Consider the following 17,625-nt stretch of genomic DNA (forward strand, 5'->3'; position numbering starts at 1 on the left):
AACTTTAACCTAATATATGTTGATGTTATATATTTTGTTTGAATTATAGAAGAGTTTAGTGAATTTATATCTTTTACCCACCTAATGAGATTGAATATTCAAAATAATTTTATTTAATTTTTTAACTTTTGTTTTATATTTTTAACAACATATATTCTTTTTACAATAATTTTTGTATTAATATACATCCTTATTCAAATTTCAATGATTTTTCTTCATTCAAATTTTCATATTTTAATTTATATTTAACTAATAATATTATTATACAATATAGTTTAAGACACTTAATGTATTACTGTTAAGATAGAAAGTGATAATTTTTTTAAAAAATGAATATATTAATTAATTCATAAGTTGAGAAGGTTTTTCCATGTTAAAAAATTTCAATGTCATTATTTTATTTTACTCTCTTTTTTCTGTTTAATGCTTCTACAAGTGTGCATTTTCTATCTGGGTAAAGATGTACTAATCTCATGATCAAGCACAGTTTCAAGGAGAAGACAATTGAATACCATTGTGTGTTCATCAAGAGGTATGAAGATGAAAACTTTATTATACAACTATTATATGTCGATGATCTGTTAATCATTACAAGATAAAATCAAGATTGATGGTTTGAAGAAAGCAAGTCTTTTGCACAAAAGACAAAAGACTTAGGTCTTGCAAAGCATATCCTTCGATTTAGGGGTTAGGGTTTAAGATTTACGATGTGATTGGAAGAATGTTGAATGTTGTTCGTTTTTAAGGAATAATTGAAAAGATTAAAGCAGGATTTAAAAATCTGAAATTGAGATATCTTTGGGAATGTCAATAGTCTTGGGGAGGACTTAAAAAATAAGATTCAGATTTTGGATGCTCAGGACGTTGAATGCGCTCTTGATGAGACAGATAGGGAGGAGAGAAGGATTCTGTTAGCAGAACAAAACAAGAATCCGTTCAAGAGAAGGATTTTGTTAGCAGAACAAAACAATAATCCGTTCAAGAGAAAAGTTGTGTATTTATTAGAAAGCTTGTCACAAGTGGCTAAAACAAGGCAATCTAAATACTAAATATTTTCATCGCCCGGAAAAGTGTAAGGAATAACTTTAATGGTATGTTCATTAATGACTGCTAGTCCGAGGATAAGGATGAGGTTAGGGATAAAGTCAGAGATTTTTTCAAGAATAGATTTGAAGGAGTTATTGGGCCTCAGGTTAGGTTAGACAATGTAATTTTGGTAATTTCTTCCTGCATCCCTACATTTTTCTTCCTGCACCCCCACAATGTTATGTAAAGACCAACTTGTCCCTATTATTTTTTAAAAACCCTAAAATGCACTTGAACTGTATTTATCTTTTTGTATTATGGATTATGGAATCTAGAAAAATTTTGGATTGACACTTCTGGTCAAATTTCGGATCCACCAATCCGTAATTCAAAATATGCATTTCACATTCAAAAATCCATCATTAAAAAAAAGGCATTCTAGATCCACCAATCCGTAACAGAAATATGCATTCCGGATTCAAAAATCCATAATTACAAAAAAAAACATTCTGGATCCACCAATCCGTAAGGCTTTTGGATTCAACAATCCGATAATCAATAATCTATGCAAAAATTGCTTCTGGAACACCCTCTCATTCGAGAAAAAAAAATGATTCAGTTCTGGATTGATGAATCCTTAACAAACTCCCATATCCTTATTTCCGGTAACCATGGTGCTTTTTCTCAAATAAAAGGTCAATGCCAGTTTCAATATTTAGAAAATTGTGTGGGTGCGGGAAGAAAAATGTAGGGGTGCAGGAAGAAGAAGTCTGTAATTTTTAACTCTATTTCTGAATCTGATAACGAGATGTTGGTTACCTCCTTTTCTGAAGAGGAAGATAACAATGCGGTTTTGAACTGTGATACTTTGAAGAGCCCATATTCAAATGGTTTCAATTTTAGTTTTATTAAACATAGTTGGAATTTGGTTAAACAGAATTATTTTTTTTGTGGTAAAGGATTTTGCTATCTCATATTTCTGTCCAAAGAAAACACTTGAGAAAATATATTAATTGTATTAAAATATATTGTATAAAAGAATATAGTTAGTTAAATAGAAATCATGATTAAAAAACTAATGATATTAAACAATTAAATATTCAATTTCTATTTTTCACACATTTATCAACTTATTTCTTTTTTACTTTTTCTCCATTCAAAATCAATCAAGACACAAACATAGACATACTTAATAAATTTGATTGATTAGAAATGAAATTTTTAAGACTTTTAAAATATTAATGATTTTTCTTCATTCCAATTTTAATATTGTAATTTATATTTAACTAATAATTTTTATTATGTAATATATTTTAAGACACTTAATATATTACTCTTAAGATGTGAGAAATTAAAAAAAAAACGAATATATTAATTAATTCTCAAGTTAATAGGTTTTTTCATGTTAAAAATTATTTAAGCAAGTCTTTTGTCACGAAAGACTTAATATTGAAAAGCATGTCCTTGGGATGAAGGTGGTCAAATATTATTCCAAAAAGTTGATATCAATGTCACAATAGAAATACACCGAGAAAGTTCTCAAGAAATTTAATGTGGATAAGAAAAAACGTGTTAGTGTTCCACTTGCTGAACATTCAAGCTAAGATAATGCAATGTCCGACCAGTGAAGAATAAAATAAAGAATGAGAAGAATATCTTATTCTTTTGTACTATGCAGAAAAAATTATTTAAATGAAATGAAGTAGCTATTAAGATATTTGAAGGTAACTATCAAAAGATTCATGTAGATTCCATAAAATACACACTATAATAAAATTTGGTATTACATACAATACAAAATCCTTGAATAACAAAAGAAGTTTTAACCACTACACCAGACAAATTTATTATTTATTATTTAGTAAATATGATCATTTAAAGGAAATTTATATCTTTTACCTACTTAATGAGATTGAACATTCAAAAGAATTTTATTTAACTTTTGTTTTATATTTTTAACAACATACATTCTTTTTAGAATAATTTTTGTAGTAATATACATCTGTATTATAATAATAACATCATGCACTATTTTTGCACAAGAGAAAGAACATAAAAAAAAATTAGAATTCATCTCTTTTCTTATAATCTTTCAATAAGAGTTTATCATTCCTTTATGTATAAAAGAAAAGAAAAAACAGTGCATGCATTATTTATTTAGTTTTAATTATTTATATTTTTATATATTCAACTATTTTTTAATATTTAAAATATTTTCATTAAGTTTAACATAAAAAAGGACATAATTAAATAAATGATATTTTTATTATTATATTAATTTCTTTATCTTAAATTATATTAAAATTTTATCTTATTTTAAAAGAATAAAATAATAATTTAATAATTATTCAAAGGACAACACAATAAAAAATAAAAAAATAAACTATAAATTGTGTTGTTTGAAAATATTAAAAAACATTCAAATAAATAATACTTATTTTAAATCTTTCCCACAAATAAGTTGATATTTGCACATATACATGATGATGTCTTTCAACTTATATATTTATATTTTAAATATTTTATTATTAATGATTATATTTTTATTATAATAAAATAAGTAAATAATATAAATTTTTATTTTTAAATAAATAAATTTTATTATGTACTCATTCATCTTTTTCTATTTTAAACAATCTTCATGTTTCTTTTCGTTCTTTTTTTCTTTTTTTTTTAATTTCTCATATTTCTGTCTAAAGAAAACATGACAGATAATATATTAAATGTCTTAAAATATATCGTATAAAGAATATAATTAGTTAAATAAAAATCATAAAATTAAAAAATTAATGATATTAAACAAGTAAATAATTAATTTCTATTTTTCCCATATTTTTCTTTATCAACCTATTTATTTTCTTATTTTTTCTCCTTTCAAAGTCAATTAAGACACAAATGTAAACGTACTTAATAAATTTGATTAAATAGTAATGAAATTTTCAAGACTTTTAAAATATTAATGATTTTTCTTCATTCAAATTTTAATATTGTAATTTATATTTAACTAATAAAGTTTATTATGCAATATATTTTAAGACACTTAATGTATTACTCTTTAGATAGAAAGTAGAAATTAAAAAAAATATATATTAATTAATTCTCAAATTAATAAGATTTTCCCATGTTAATTTTTTTTAATATCACTATTCTATTTTACTCTATTTGTTTCTGTTTATTGCTTCTACAAGTGTCCATTGTGTATCTATCTTAAAGGTGTACTAATCTCATTATCAAACACAGTTTCAAGAAAAAGACAATTGAATACCATTTCGTGTTCATCAAGAGGTATGAAGATGAAAACTTTATTATACTACTATTATATGTCGATATGTTGATCATTACAAGTTAAATCAAGATTGATGGTTTGAAGAAAGCAAGTGTCTTTTGCCACGAAAGAATTAGGTCTTGCAAAGCATATCCTTGGGTTTAGGGGTTAGGTTTTAGGGTTTACTATGTGATTTGGGAAGAATGTTGTTCGTTTTTAATGAAAAATTGAAAAGATTAAAGCAGGATTTAAAAATATGGAATTGAGATATATTTGGGAATGTCAATAGTCTTGGGAAGGACTTAAAAAGGAAGATTCAGATTTTGGATGCTCGGGACGATGAAGGCGCTCTTGATGAGGCAGATAGGGAGGAAAGAAGGATTCTGTTAGCATAACAAAACAAGAATTCATTCAAGAGAGGAGTTGTGTATTTCTTAGAAAGCTCGTCACAAGTGGCCACAACAAGACAATCTAAATACTAAATATTTTCATCGTCTGGAGAAGTGTAAGGAATAACTTTAATGGTATGTTCATTAATGGCTGCTAATGCAAGGATAAGTATGAGGTTAAGGATAAAGTCAGATTTTTTCAAGAATAGATTTGAAGGAGTTATTGGGCCTCAAGTTAGGTTAGACAATGTAATTTTTAACTCTATTTCTGAATCTGATAACGAGATGTTGGTTGGCTCCTTTTCTAAAGAGGAAGGAAACAATGCGGTTTGGAGCTGTGATAGTTCAAAGAGCCCGGGTCCGGATGATTTTAATTTTAGTTTAACTAACCATAGTTGGGATTTGGTTAAGCAGGACATTTTTTTGCGGTAAATTATTTTGCTATCTCTGGTTCTCTGCCTAGGGGGTCAATTTGTTTGGTTCCCAAGTCTGAGAACCCCGGAGACGCTTGGTGATTTCAAATCCATCTCTCTGGTTGGATGTATGTACAAGATTATATCTAAGTTTCTTTCCCTTAGGTTGAAAAAGGTGTTATGTAAGGTCATTGATTCTAGACAATCGACCTTTCTTGAAGGAAGGGGTCGAATGGATAGTGTTCTCGTCGCCAATGAGGTGTTTGAGGCAGCTAAGAGGACGAAGAAGAACTGTGTTTTCTTCAAGGTTGATTACGAGAAGGCCTACGACTATGTGAGCTGGGATTTTATCTATTACATGCTAGGAAGACTTGGATTCTGCGATAAATAAATCATTTGGATTAAATCTCTTCTAGAATCTGCTTCAGTATCTGCTCTTGTAAACCGAAGTCCGACCAAGGAATTTTACCCGCTGAAGGGATTGAGACAAGGTGATTCCCTCGCTCCTTTTTTATTTCTTATTGTGGCTGAAGGTCTGACAGGAGTATCTAGTAATGTTGACGAGCTTGGGTTTGTTGATAGTCTGGAGATCGGGAGTAAGAAGGTTAGAGTTAATATGCTTCAATAAGCAAATGATACTTTGTTTTTCTACCATGCGAATTCTAAAAGTGTGTTAAATATCAAGGCAATGTTAAATTGTTTTGAGCTGGCTTTGGGTCTGAAGGTGAATTTTTTTATAAGTAGTATTGTTGAAGTGGGGGTTGATGCGTTCTCTATCCAAGGTTTCACGACTATTCCTAACTGTGAGGTAATGAAAGTTCCTTTCAAATATTTGGGGTTGCCAATCCGGGATTGCCACAAGAGGGAAGTGTTTTGGGATGGTGTGGTGGCTAGAATCAAATATAGATTGGGAAGATGAAAAGGTAGAAATTTGTCTATGGCTAGAAGGATTTATCTCATCAAGTCAATTCTTTCATCTATTCCGTTGTTTTACATGTCAATGTTTATGATGCCTGTTGTAGTGGTAAAATAGATTATGAGTATTTAGAGGAATTTTCTTTAGGGGTGGGGTTCTGAAGGAAGGAAGATCGCTTGGGTTTCATGGGAAAAGGTTTGCGAGTCTCGGGAAAGGGGAGGACTTGGAATTGTTAATATTAAAGACTTCAATCTGGCTTTGTTGGGTAAGTGGATTTGGCGTTTGAGGTCTTCTAAGGGAGATTTGGGGAATGAGGTTTTAGAGTCTAAATATAGAGGTTGGAGATATTTGAGGGAGAATAGGTGTATCTACAATGCTTCCCTTTGGTGGAAAGATTTGAAGATGATATGGAAGTTGGAGAAATGGGGTAGTAACTTCGGTGACTGTTTAAATTGACAAATTGGCAATGGGAAGGCTATCAAGTTCTGGGAAGGCTACCAAGTTACGGAAAGACCGGTGGGTTGGTAATGAACCCTTGAAGACTGTTCCCATGGCTTTTTTCTTTGAGTGTTGAGAAAGATATGTCGTTAACTCGCAATGCGATTTCGGCAAACAATGGTTGGGATGTATCTCTGACGTGGAGAAGAAGCCTATTTGATTGGAAGAAGGTCCAGGTTAGACAACTTCTTGAGGTAGTGCACGACTTGTGTGTTGTCTTGGAGAAAGTTGATAGGTGGGTTTGGAAAGTCGATATGTTTAAAGAGTTCTCAATTAATTTGGCTTATGGGATTCTGAGAGGTGTTCTTGAGGGGGACGAGTCGAGGATAGTTAATTTGTTTTGGAGGATTAAGGTTTTGCCCTCAGCTCAGGTTACTGCTTGGAGGATGCTGGAAAATTTGATACTAAGGTTAATTTACATAAACACGGGATTGCGATTGGAAATGTTTTGTGCTGCTTCTTTGTGGTTAAAGAAGAGGAGTTAAACCATTTGTTTTTTTACTGTAGAATAATCTGACTAGTGTGGAATCTTTGTTTTTGTCGGTTGCCCCCATTCATGCTCACTCCCTTTTTTTTGCAGTTCATCTTGTGTAATGCTCTGGAGTCTATCTATTAAGGGATGGGGAATATTTGGATTGCGGTGGTTAGTGAGATTTGGAGTCATAGGAATAAAATTATTTTTAAAGGTGAAGTTTTGGATTATTTTGAGATAGATCTCTTCTCTGTGAACAATGCATCTATAGAAAGAAATAGATCTCTGCTCTGTGAACAATGCATTCATAGAAAGAAACAGATCTTTGCTTTGTGAATAGCTTTGTGAACATTGCATCCATAAAAAAAAAACAGATCTTTGCTTTGTGAAAAGTACATCCATATAGAAAGAAACAAACCCTAAAAATAGACACCTATAGTTTGTAAGAAAAAAAATCTAACATCTCACGAAAATATAATTGATTAGTCAAAAAAATTGAGCAAGTGACATATCATCTCCCAATAAAACATTCACCACAATTTGTAGCTTTTTTTGGTCCTTTCATAAATCATGCACACATGACAACACAATTTTAAACATCTTTGTCTCATCCGACCAATAAATAAGAGTATCCACGAATAATAAATGTTTTAAACAAATGAACAATAATTATGACTTATATAGTCTATATACAAAAATAAGTCAGGATGGCCGAGTGGTCTAAGGCGCCAGACTCAAGTTCTGGTCCTCGTCTGAGGGCGTGGGTTCAAATCCCACTTCTGACATTTTTTGTATCTTTTTTTCTCTTTTCATAAACCATGCACATGATGACACAATTTTAAACATCTTTAACTCATGCGGCCAATAAATCATAGCTGATACATGACCATAATGAGGTTTCCCCATGTTAAAAATTCTTTAAGCAAGTCTTTTGCCACGAAAGACTTAGTCTTGCAAAGCATATCCTTGGGATGAAGGTGAATAAAGATTATTCCAAAAAGTTGATATCAATGTCACAAGAAAAATACATTGAGAAAGTTCTCAAGAGATTCAATGTGAATAAGAAAAAACCTGTTAGTGTTCCACTTGCTGAACATTCAAGCTAAGAGAATGCAATGTTTGACCAATGAAGAAGAAAATAAAGAATGAGAAGAATATCTTATTCTTTTGTGGTAGAAAGCCTAATGTACGACAAGATTCACACAATACCAAATATTGTCCAATCCTGACAAAAATAATTGAAATGCAATGAAGTGGATATTGAAATATTTGAGGAGAACTACCAAAGGATCCTATGTTGGTAGGCGGATGAAAACATGGTTGGAGATGTAGATTACATAAAATCTATATAAAGGTATCTAACTACTTGTATAGGGAAGTTGTATCTTGACAATCCAAGTTACAAAGATGTGTTGCTTTGTCATCAACTGAAGCATAGTACATCGTCACATCTGAAGTTGACAAAGAGATACAATTATGAAAAATCTCTTGCATGAACCGGATCATGTTCAAGAAAGTTATGTTCTTCACTGTGACAACCAAAGTGCAATCCACCTAGCTAACAATCATACATTTCATTCTTAGACAAAACAAATTAAGTATCACTAGATATGAAATGCTTGGGAGATTAATGAGTTGCAACTAGAGAAGGTTCATACAAATGACAAGTAGTCTAACATGTTAACCAAGACAATTTCAATTAAAAAAACTAACAGTTATAAGGGAGCTGACTTATTCATACCCTTCAATTAAGTCGAAAATGGGGAAATTTCTTGTGAATGTCTCTTTAAATAATGAGAGATCATGACCAATGAATCTTCGTAATTAATCTATTTAATATATTTAATAATGGTCATTCCAAAGTCTTGGAATTATACATCTCTTAGTACTATGAAGTTCAACCTGAAAAATTAAAAATAATATTTATTCAATATCTTGAAAATGTCAAAAACATTAATTATCCACTATTTCTTTTTAAAAAAATCTTTCTTCATTCTAACAAAAGTTTATTTTCTTTCCTTCTTTCCAAAACAATTTTGCTTAAATTTGTGACCACAAAAATTGTCACAGTTTTGATATATCAAAATTATATTTTTATTAAATAAAAAATATTATCATTTGTCGATTCTTCTAACTAACACACTACACCAACATGTTAACTAAATACATAATAAACGAAGAGATACAATGATAGAAATTTTGGATAAACAAAATTATAATAAATATTAAAAGAACATGAAACAATTATTAAAAACCCAGTTGAAAAAACAAGATTGTTGGAGACTTCAAAGTCACTACAAAAATTAAGAAAGAAAAACAGTTGATCCCAGCACAGTGTAAATATTAATTAAGCTCATTTAATAAAATAGAAATAGAAGGACTCCATTCTCTAGTGTAAATAACAAGGTATTATAACTTCCATAAGAAAAGTAATCGAAGGAAACAATAATGATTGCATCACATCAACTGGATTGAAAATTAGTCCAAAAAGCACTTGCAAAAGCACGATAATGAGCCAAAATCAATATAGCAAGTACAAGTTAGAACTTAAAGTTGTTTTTGAATTGAAAAGTCAAAATAAAAGGATTTGAGAGAGTTGAAGTGGAAAAATTTGAAAGGAAAATATAAAGAAAGTGAATGTGTTTTGATTGAGATATCTTAAAGTTTGTTTGTAACAAAAAAATATTGAAATTTGTGATTAATGTGATGTGAACAATGCATCTATATAAAGAAACAAATCTTTACTTGTGAACAATGCATTCATAGAAAGAAACAAATCTCTATTTTGTGAACAATGCATCCATAAAAAGAAATAATTCTTTACTTTGTGAAGAGTACAACCATGTAGAAAGAAACAAACCCTAAAAATACACCTATAGTTTGTAAAAAAAAAATTGACTTCTCAAGAGAATACAATTGATTAGTCAAAAAAATTGAGCAGTGGCATATCATCTCCCAATAAAACATTCATCAAAATTTGTAGCTTTTTTTGTATCATTCACACATGACCACGCAATTTTAAACATCACATGACCACACAATTTTAAATATCTTTGACTCATCCGGCCAATAAATCACAGTATCCTCATTGATATCTTATGGAATCAATAAATCAATCACAATGTAAACAGTGTCGTATAGACCGAATAATAAATGTTTTAAACAAATGAACAATAATTATGGCTTATATTAGTCTATACACAAAAATTAGTCAAGATGACCGAGTGGTCTAAGGCACCAGACTCAAGGTCCTCGTTTGAGGGAGTGGATTCAAATCCCACTTCTGACATTTTTTCCAACCACACCATGTTCGAACGCTGATAAATGAGAAAAGAACAGTCTATATACAAAAATACCAGAAACAAAACATTTGACTAGAGTTGCAATTTGCAATACTTCAGTCCTTATCAAGAATGAAATTATAGCTCATGGATGAATACAATTTAAATCCATTAAACAGAATGGATAGAAATCAAGATCCCTAAATTTCTGAGGTACAATCCAAGTTTTAAAACTAGAACACTGTCACCAATACAATGTCACAAAAAAGGAAAAATAAAACCAAAATTGCCTTTACCCAAACAATACGTGTATTCTATATCACACACCACAAGCCGTATCAAAGTATTTCAGCACTCTTCCTGTCGGAAAGCCAACCAAGAAACCAATGGCGAAGTTGTTCCCTTTATATGTATAGCCAGTTTGTGTCCAGAACAAGGGGCGAAACATGTCATCCCAACACCTGAATCATAAAAAAGACCATTCTTTCAATCAACTTTCTCATCCATACTTGCCCTCTCTGTTACTTCCCCAATCTCAGAGCTAGAAGCACTTCCAGGACTACTGCCTGTGATTATACTCTCGGCTGCAGAAGCCCTAATATTCTTTAATGCATCACTGGCACTATTGTCTGTTTTTGGAGTCCCCGTGTTTGGAGAAGTAAGACTAGAGATACGCTCATCCAATTGCTTCGGTTTGTTTAGGGCATGACAGTGTGGGCAGTAATATGTGATAAATGGGAAATCCTCCTTCCGAGCTAGACCTGAAAGAAAATAAGTAGATAAAAATACACATCAACATGATCTAATGCAAAAGGACATGAGCAAAAATATCAAATATATCTCCCTTACCATTATGCATATAGCAGTTACCACATACGAGAGCATAAGACTGTGCTGGATCCTCACCCACAAGCAAAGCTGCAATTCTTGCAATCCATCCACTATCTAGTGTGTTTGAACTTTGAGGTTGGTGGTGTTCAACAACAACAGGCTGATTGTCGTCAGAAGTCTGAGTTTGATAACTTCCCCCAAGACCAACTTGTTCATCACCAGGATTTGGTGTGCCTGCCCTTGGACTAGTGCATCTAGATTGAACTTGCCTCCGATTTCGAAGTCCAGAGGACTGAATAAGTTCAACATCATTGCTCTTCCCTATTGGAGCACGAGAATTGAGTTCATCTTCCAGATACACTCTCAAACCAGAATCTGCACCCAACTTAGATGCTAAAACAGTTGCAGCAGCTGCTTTCGCAGCTGGGTCTGGATCATATCTCTGAATATCACAAGCATAAGACACAATAAGATTAACATACATACAAATGGATACCATCAAGAGCTGCTCTTCAGTAATGCACTTTAGAGTATACACATTGGCACAGCAGCTTAAAATCAATTAAATAAATGAACCTTTACAGCAGTCACATGACTTTATGCACATGCTGACATTATTGATTCTTTATGAAAATAGAAGCATGGGTGTTGAATGTCATGGATAAAAAAAATATTCATTGTCACTGATAATTAGGAGCTATGTTGTCAAATTTGATAGGGTTCTGAAATTTGAAATATTGTGCCGTGCTTTTCAAGTTAAGATTCAATAATATTAATGACCCCCACCAGACTACAAACCCAAAGTTATTTTGTCCACTCCCGATTCATGAAATGAAACAAAGGTGATATTGAACCATGTAACAAGCCTTGCGTCAAACAATCACCTGAATGAGCTGTTGTGTAGTGTAATAATTTGTCTTTTCTTTGAGCTCATCAATTTTTTCTTGCCTTTCAGCACGAAGGCTTTCAAGAATTTTCTGGTCCCTGCGATCACCTATAAAATCACACGTTATAAATTAAAAATTCAAACAATAAGAAAATGTTATTTTCAGTTGGCATATGAATTATAAAATTTTGAGCAGTTGTGCGTGAAAAACTGCACTTTTTAAATTGGAATCCAATGATAAAATCATTAGATTTGTGAAGAATAGCTCTCATAATTAATTATTACCAGTGAGAAATTACTTATTAGTATCAAATGCTGCACCATCACGCATCTGTCTTTAGACAAGTTTCATTAGAACCGTTTGAACATTATGATACATTATGATTACATGAACAGCAGGAACTTCTAATGAACTTTAAATACTACTGTGATCAGTATTTGCATGGAGCTATGAATACGACAGGATGAAGAATATAAGGCATTATTTCATAAAAAGCATTCACGTAGGAAGTACTAAAATACAGACTTTTAGACTGATTCTATCAGTTATTGAAGGCATATTGACACAGAAGTGAATCAATAATTTTGACTTAAACTCACTTTGAAACTTGTAATTCTATTTTATTGGACAAAATTCTAATGGCAGAGATGAATTAAATCTCCTTACAGTAGTAAGTTGTACCGTAATGCTGACCACCTAACTACATCAATCTGGGACTTATAACAAAAACATTAAAGTCCCATAAACATAGATCACACTTCGCACTCAATTTCGGTTGAACAACACACAACTTTGATTGTTAAATATAGATAAAAATGTGACCAGCTTCTGCAAGATATGCATGTTAACTGTAAAGCTTAAAATACTTACACATTCTTGTGAAGCTTATAAATGCTGTATAGGCAGCAGATGCCAGTGCAGGCACAAGAAACATTGGCAAAACACGAATTGCCCTCATTTTCCAATCCATATCAATTGATCTTGTTGTCATAACAGCATAAACTACAGCAACAACCTGAAAGTTTAAACTATTTTAAGCAAAATTGCATCTGTTTAATTACCATATAAAGAAAGAAATGAAGTAACAGGATAGGACCTAAAGAACAACTTATTTAGAAAAGAGAGACTAAGTGTAAGTAAAAATGAATAACCACTCTAATTAATCATTCCCTCCCTATCTCTGTAAAAGTGTAAGTAGCTACCGCTGGTTCCTGTATTTAGGAAAACATTATCTTTTAGTATATATACTTAAATCACCCCTTTTAACTTCTTTACATACCATTCTTAATCTCAAGAAGAAAATACCATAAACTGAAAAACACATATCAATCAATCATCTCACAATTAAAGGTAGAGAAACAACCAGGATCGACACCAAATAATGCTGAATGCGAAGAAAAACATAATCAACAATTACCACACCTCAAATATGACAGAAAACACGATAAGATGGCGGGAAATTCTCCTCCAGGATCGTGATCTCTTGGCTATCCTAGACATAACCTGAGCCTCCTCTTTAGAAATGTATTGGAGCCTTTTCTCAAAATCATCACCGTGTAACCTAAATATCCTGTTCCAAATTCGCGATAAAAAGCCTCTGCGCTTCTTCTTCCCACTTCCAGAGGGGCTCGTACCACCGTTCTCTTTCTTCTCACCTTCATCAACCACTTTATCATTCGTCATCCCCTGCCAAAAAAAAAAAACATGATTCAAATTCGCTCCAACAATTCAGGAAGTAACCGTCTCAACGAATTGATCGATGATGTCTTTGCAGAATCTGATCAACGAAGGAGGAATCTGAATTGGAGAGACACATACCTGCTTCACTTGATGATGTTAATCACGTTATTGGTTGGGATCTGGCTACCGTGTATTGCGATTGGGGAGAATTTGAGGAGGGCGTGAAGACGAAGATGGTTGCAATCTATTGGAACGGAACGGAAACGAATACTTGGAGGCTACTCAATCATTCAATTAACGTATCGACTTTTTGAATTCCCTGTGTGTAAGAATTGGGAACCGACAGAGGTGAGGTTTCTGAATTGGTAGGAATGAAAAGAGAGGAAACGAAAGCTTAATGATTGGGGTAACCTGAAAATGGTTTAATGAAAATGGTGTTAATAATGATTTCACATTTGGGGGCTCGCTCAATGCCGACCAAGGACGCAAACTTTGACGCAAACTTTAACAAATATAATTTGTTAAAAAAAAATAAAAAATACCATGCCTTTCTTACATTTTTAATTTGAGAAGCTTCATGTTAATCTGACATAGTCTAAGACAGTTTTCTAATAAAATACTTTTTAGAGTTCAAATATTTTATCAAAAAATTAATAAAGATTTTTAAGCTAATGTTTTGATATACTGATCAAGAACTATTAATTAGTAAAATATAATTGAAAAGATATATTCTTTTTAAACAAATCTATGTATAAAATTTTGCACATGTATGATCAGGGTTGTAATTGAACACGGTGGAAAACAATTAACATTGTGATTACCTAGTTTTTTTTCATTAATTCATTAATTGAAATTTATTAAAAAATTATTAGCTATTTTTATCAAATAAGAGGTAAAGTGTATAGTTTTACTATTTATATTTGTAATGTTCAAAAAATAATTATAAATTAGATAAAAAAACAGTCGGAAATAACTTAAATCTAACATAAGTATGCATGCATAAAGTTCATTCACAAAATAAGTTTAATTTATCCTATTTTCCACACAATTTCAAAATTTGCATATATATATATATATATAATTTATGTATATAATATATTTGTAGCAAAATATCACATAAGTCACATTACAAGAGTAAATTAGGAAAATGAATTATTGGGATTTAAGTTAATACAAACTTAATACTAAAATTTATAATTAAATATAATTTATCATCTCTATTACTCATACTTATAAACACACATTCATATCACACATATATCCACATGTCCAATATATTCTATTAATGTTTTATTAAACATTTGTATTAAGTATTCTCCACCAAAGATTTAACATCCATCCATTTTAGTGCACACCCTGAATACAAGGATAAGAGTAAGTTTATGGTATATCATTATCCAAACTCAAAAACACATGTATTACGATTCACCAAACTCAATTTATGGTATGATCATACATAAATCTCTTATGTTTCTCATTACCTGATGTATTTGTTTACATGCTTAGACCATTATTGAAATTAAGAATTTTCTATAACAATATGGATTTTTGCTTAATATTCACATTCAGACATGACTCACATATATACAATTCAATATTTGTGACCTCAAAAATCACACACACACACACACACACACATATATATATATATATATATATATATATATATATTAATTGGATACTATGGTTTAAACATATAAAGAGAAATTCTAATTTTACAGGTAAAAGTAAGGATTATACATTCAACGTGATCACAAGGAACGTTAAGCGCTCACACAATTGATCTTATTACTTGATTCTACATGCCACTAGAGAACGTCATATACACAAGTAAAAGATGTTCTTCAATTTTGTATGCAACTAGATAACAAGATGCAAATGAAACCAATGTTTTTCAGTTTTAGTTTCAACATGCAACTTTGTTGAATGTGACATCAATTGTCCTATGGTAAAGACAAAGTAAACTAAGTTATAATCAAATTAGAAACAAATGTGGTATGACTATACATAAATTTCCTATGTTTCTCACTACCTGATGTATTTGTTTACATGACTTTGACTATCAGTGAAATTAAGAATTTTCTATAACATGGATTTTTTCTTAATACTCACAATTAAACATGACTCACATATATACAATTCAATATTTGTGACCTTAAAATCATATATATATATATATATATATATATATTAATTGGATACTATGGTTTAAACATATAAAGAGAATCTGTAATTTTACAATTTAAAGTAAGGATTACGGATTCAACATGATCACAATGAGCATTAAACGCTCACACAATTGATCTTATTACTTGATTCTACATGCCACTGGAGAACGTCATATAGACATGTAAAAGATATTCTTCAATTTTGCATGCAACTAGATATCGAGACGCAAATGCAACTAATGAACTAATGTTCTTTAGTTTTAGTTTAGGGTTTAGGGTTTAGGGTTTAGGGTTTAGGGTTTAGGGTTTTAATTTATGACTATACATAAATTTGTTATGTTTCTCACTACCTGATGTATTTGTTTACATGACTTAGACTATAAGTGAAATTAAGAATTTTCTATAACAACATGAATTTTTGCTTAATACTCACAATCAAACATGAATATATATATATATATATATATATATATATATATTGGATACTATGGTTTAAACACATAAAGAGAAATTCTAATTTTACACGTAAAAGTAATGATTATTTATTCAACATTATGACAAGGTGCATTAAACACTCACACAATTGATCTTATTATTTGATTCTACATGCCACTAGAGTACAACCTGATAACGAGACGCAAATGTAACCAATGTTCTTTAGTTTTACTTACAACATGCAACTTTGTTACATGTGACATCAATTGCCTTATGGTAAAGACCAAGAAAACTAAGTTATAATCAAATTAGAAACAGATGTGGTATGACTATACATAAATCTCTTATGTTTCTCACTATCTTATGTATTTGGTTACATGATTTAAACCATCAGTAAAATTAAGAATTTTCTATAACAACATGGATTTTTGCTTAATACTCACAATTAAACATGACTCACATATATATAATTCCATATTTGTGACCTCAAAATCATTTATATATATATATATATATTAATTGGATATTATGGTTTAAATATATAAAGAGAAATTCTAATTTTACAGGTAAAAGTAAGGATTATGGATTCAACATGATCACAATGCTCACACAATTGATCTTATTACTTGATTCTATATGTCATTGGAGGAGAACGTTATATACACATGTAAAAGATGTTCTTCACTTTTACATGCAACCAATGTTTTTTAGTTTTACTTTCAACATGCAACTTTGTTACATGTGACTTGTCTTATGATAAAGCCAATGGAAAGACCAAGTAAACTAAGTTACAAGCAAATTAGAATCTAAAGTAATGACAGATTGTCAACACTAAATAAATGATACTATAAATAAGGTTAGTTAACCCTAAGTAATTTATCAACGAACCTAATAGTAATTCAATCAATAAATATTTGAAATAATTGTAAAGATTAAAGGGGTTTAAGGATGTTTAGCAAAAAAATATATTTCAAACTTCAAACAAAACCAAACTTACCAATGTCAATCAAATCAATGGAATCTAATTAATGAAACATAAATTAATTAATTCATTTAATATGTTATTAGTTTTCATGTATATATACTCATAAAATATTTAATCTTTTACCTCTCAAAAATCATGTATAGAAAAGACTATTTAAAACAATACAAACTAAACAATAACTCAATTCAAACTAAAAAATAAAATTAAACCACTAAATGGTTTAGCACCTTTAGGTGTCTAAGATAATAATAAACTTTTAATATCATATTATATTTAGTAAATCTTCTTTTTTTCTTCGTTTTAGATAAACTCAAATTTAAAATAAAAAATAATTATTAATTTATTTTCTAATATTTTTGGTGGGCAGAAGGGACCATAA

General features: G+C 30.5%; 2 protein-coding genes and 1 non-coding gene across 3 annotated transcripts; 2 read left to right on the plus strand and 1 right to left on the minus strand.

Moving 5' to 3' along the window:
* The first annotated feature begins 6,590 nt into the window (after positions 1-6,590).
* On the plus strand, positions 6,591-6,992 carry LOC137822256 (uncharacterized). The gene has a single exon (XM_068627147.1). The coding sequence runs from the start codon at positions 6,591-6,593 to the stop codon at positions 6,990-6,992; it is 402 nt and encodes a 133-aa protein (XP_068483248.1).
* A 688-nt stretch (positions 6,993-7,680) lies between these two features.
* Positions 7,681-7,764, plus strand: TRNAL-CAA (transfer RNA leucine (anticodon CAA)). The gene has a single exon. It is a non-coding gene; the product is annotated as a tRNA-Leu (tRNA).
* Positions 7,765-10,332: 2,568 nt separating this feature from the next.
* LOC137820285 (uncharacterized protein At2g24330-like) lies at positions 10,333-14,245 on the minus strand. Its single transcript, XM_068624271.1, has 6 exons — positions 13,797-14,245; positions 13,401-13,664; positions 12,849-12,993; positions 11,976-12,085; positions 11,110-11,533; positions 10,333-11,021 (listed from the first exon to the last, which is right to left on the minus strand). Exons 2-6 carry the CDS (start codon positions 13,659-13,661, stop codon positions 10,747-10,749), a joined length of 1,215 nt encoding a protein of 404 aa, XP_068480372.1. The 5' UTR covers positions 13,662-13,664; positions 13,797-14,245; the 3' UTR covers positions 10,333-10,746.
* Positions 14,246-17,625: the final 3,380 nt, after the last annotated feature.

The sequence above is a fragment of the Phaseolus vulgaris genome, chromosome 9 (assembly GCF_000499845.2).
Source record: "Phaseolus vulgaris cultivar G19833 chromosome 9, P. vulgaris v2.0, whole genome shotgun sequence".
Classification (NCBI taxonomy): Eukaryota; Viridiplantae; Streptophyta; class Magnoliopsida; order Fabales; family Fabaceae; genus Phaseolus; species Phaseolus vulgaris.

Excerpts from the sequence above, each read along its gene's own strand:
- LOC137822256 (XM_068627147.1), top strand. The coding sequence starts at position 6,591 with ATGTCGTTAACTCGCAATGCGATTTCGGCAAACAATGGTTGGGATGTA.
- LOC137820285 (XM_068624271.1), bottom strand. The coding sequence starts at position 13,661 with ATGACGAATGATAAAGTGGTTGATGAAGGTGAGAAGAAAGAGAACGGT. Across the intron at positions 12,994-13,400 it reads TGTTTTCTGTCATATTTGAG|GTTGTTGCTGTAGTTTATGC; the intron begins GTGTGGTAATTG and ends TTAAACTTTCAG. Across the intron at positions 12,086-12,848 it reads TATAAGCTTCACAAGAATGT|GTGATCGCAGGGACCAGAAA; the intron begins GTAAGTATTTTA and ends GTGATTTTATAG.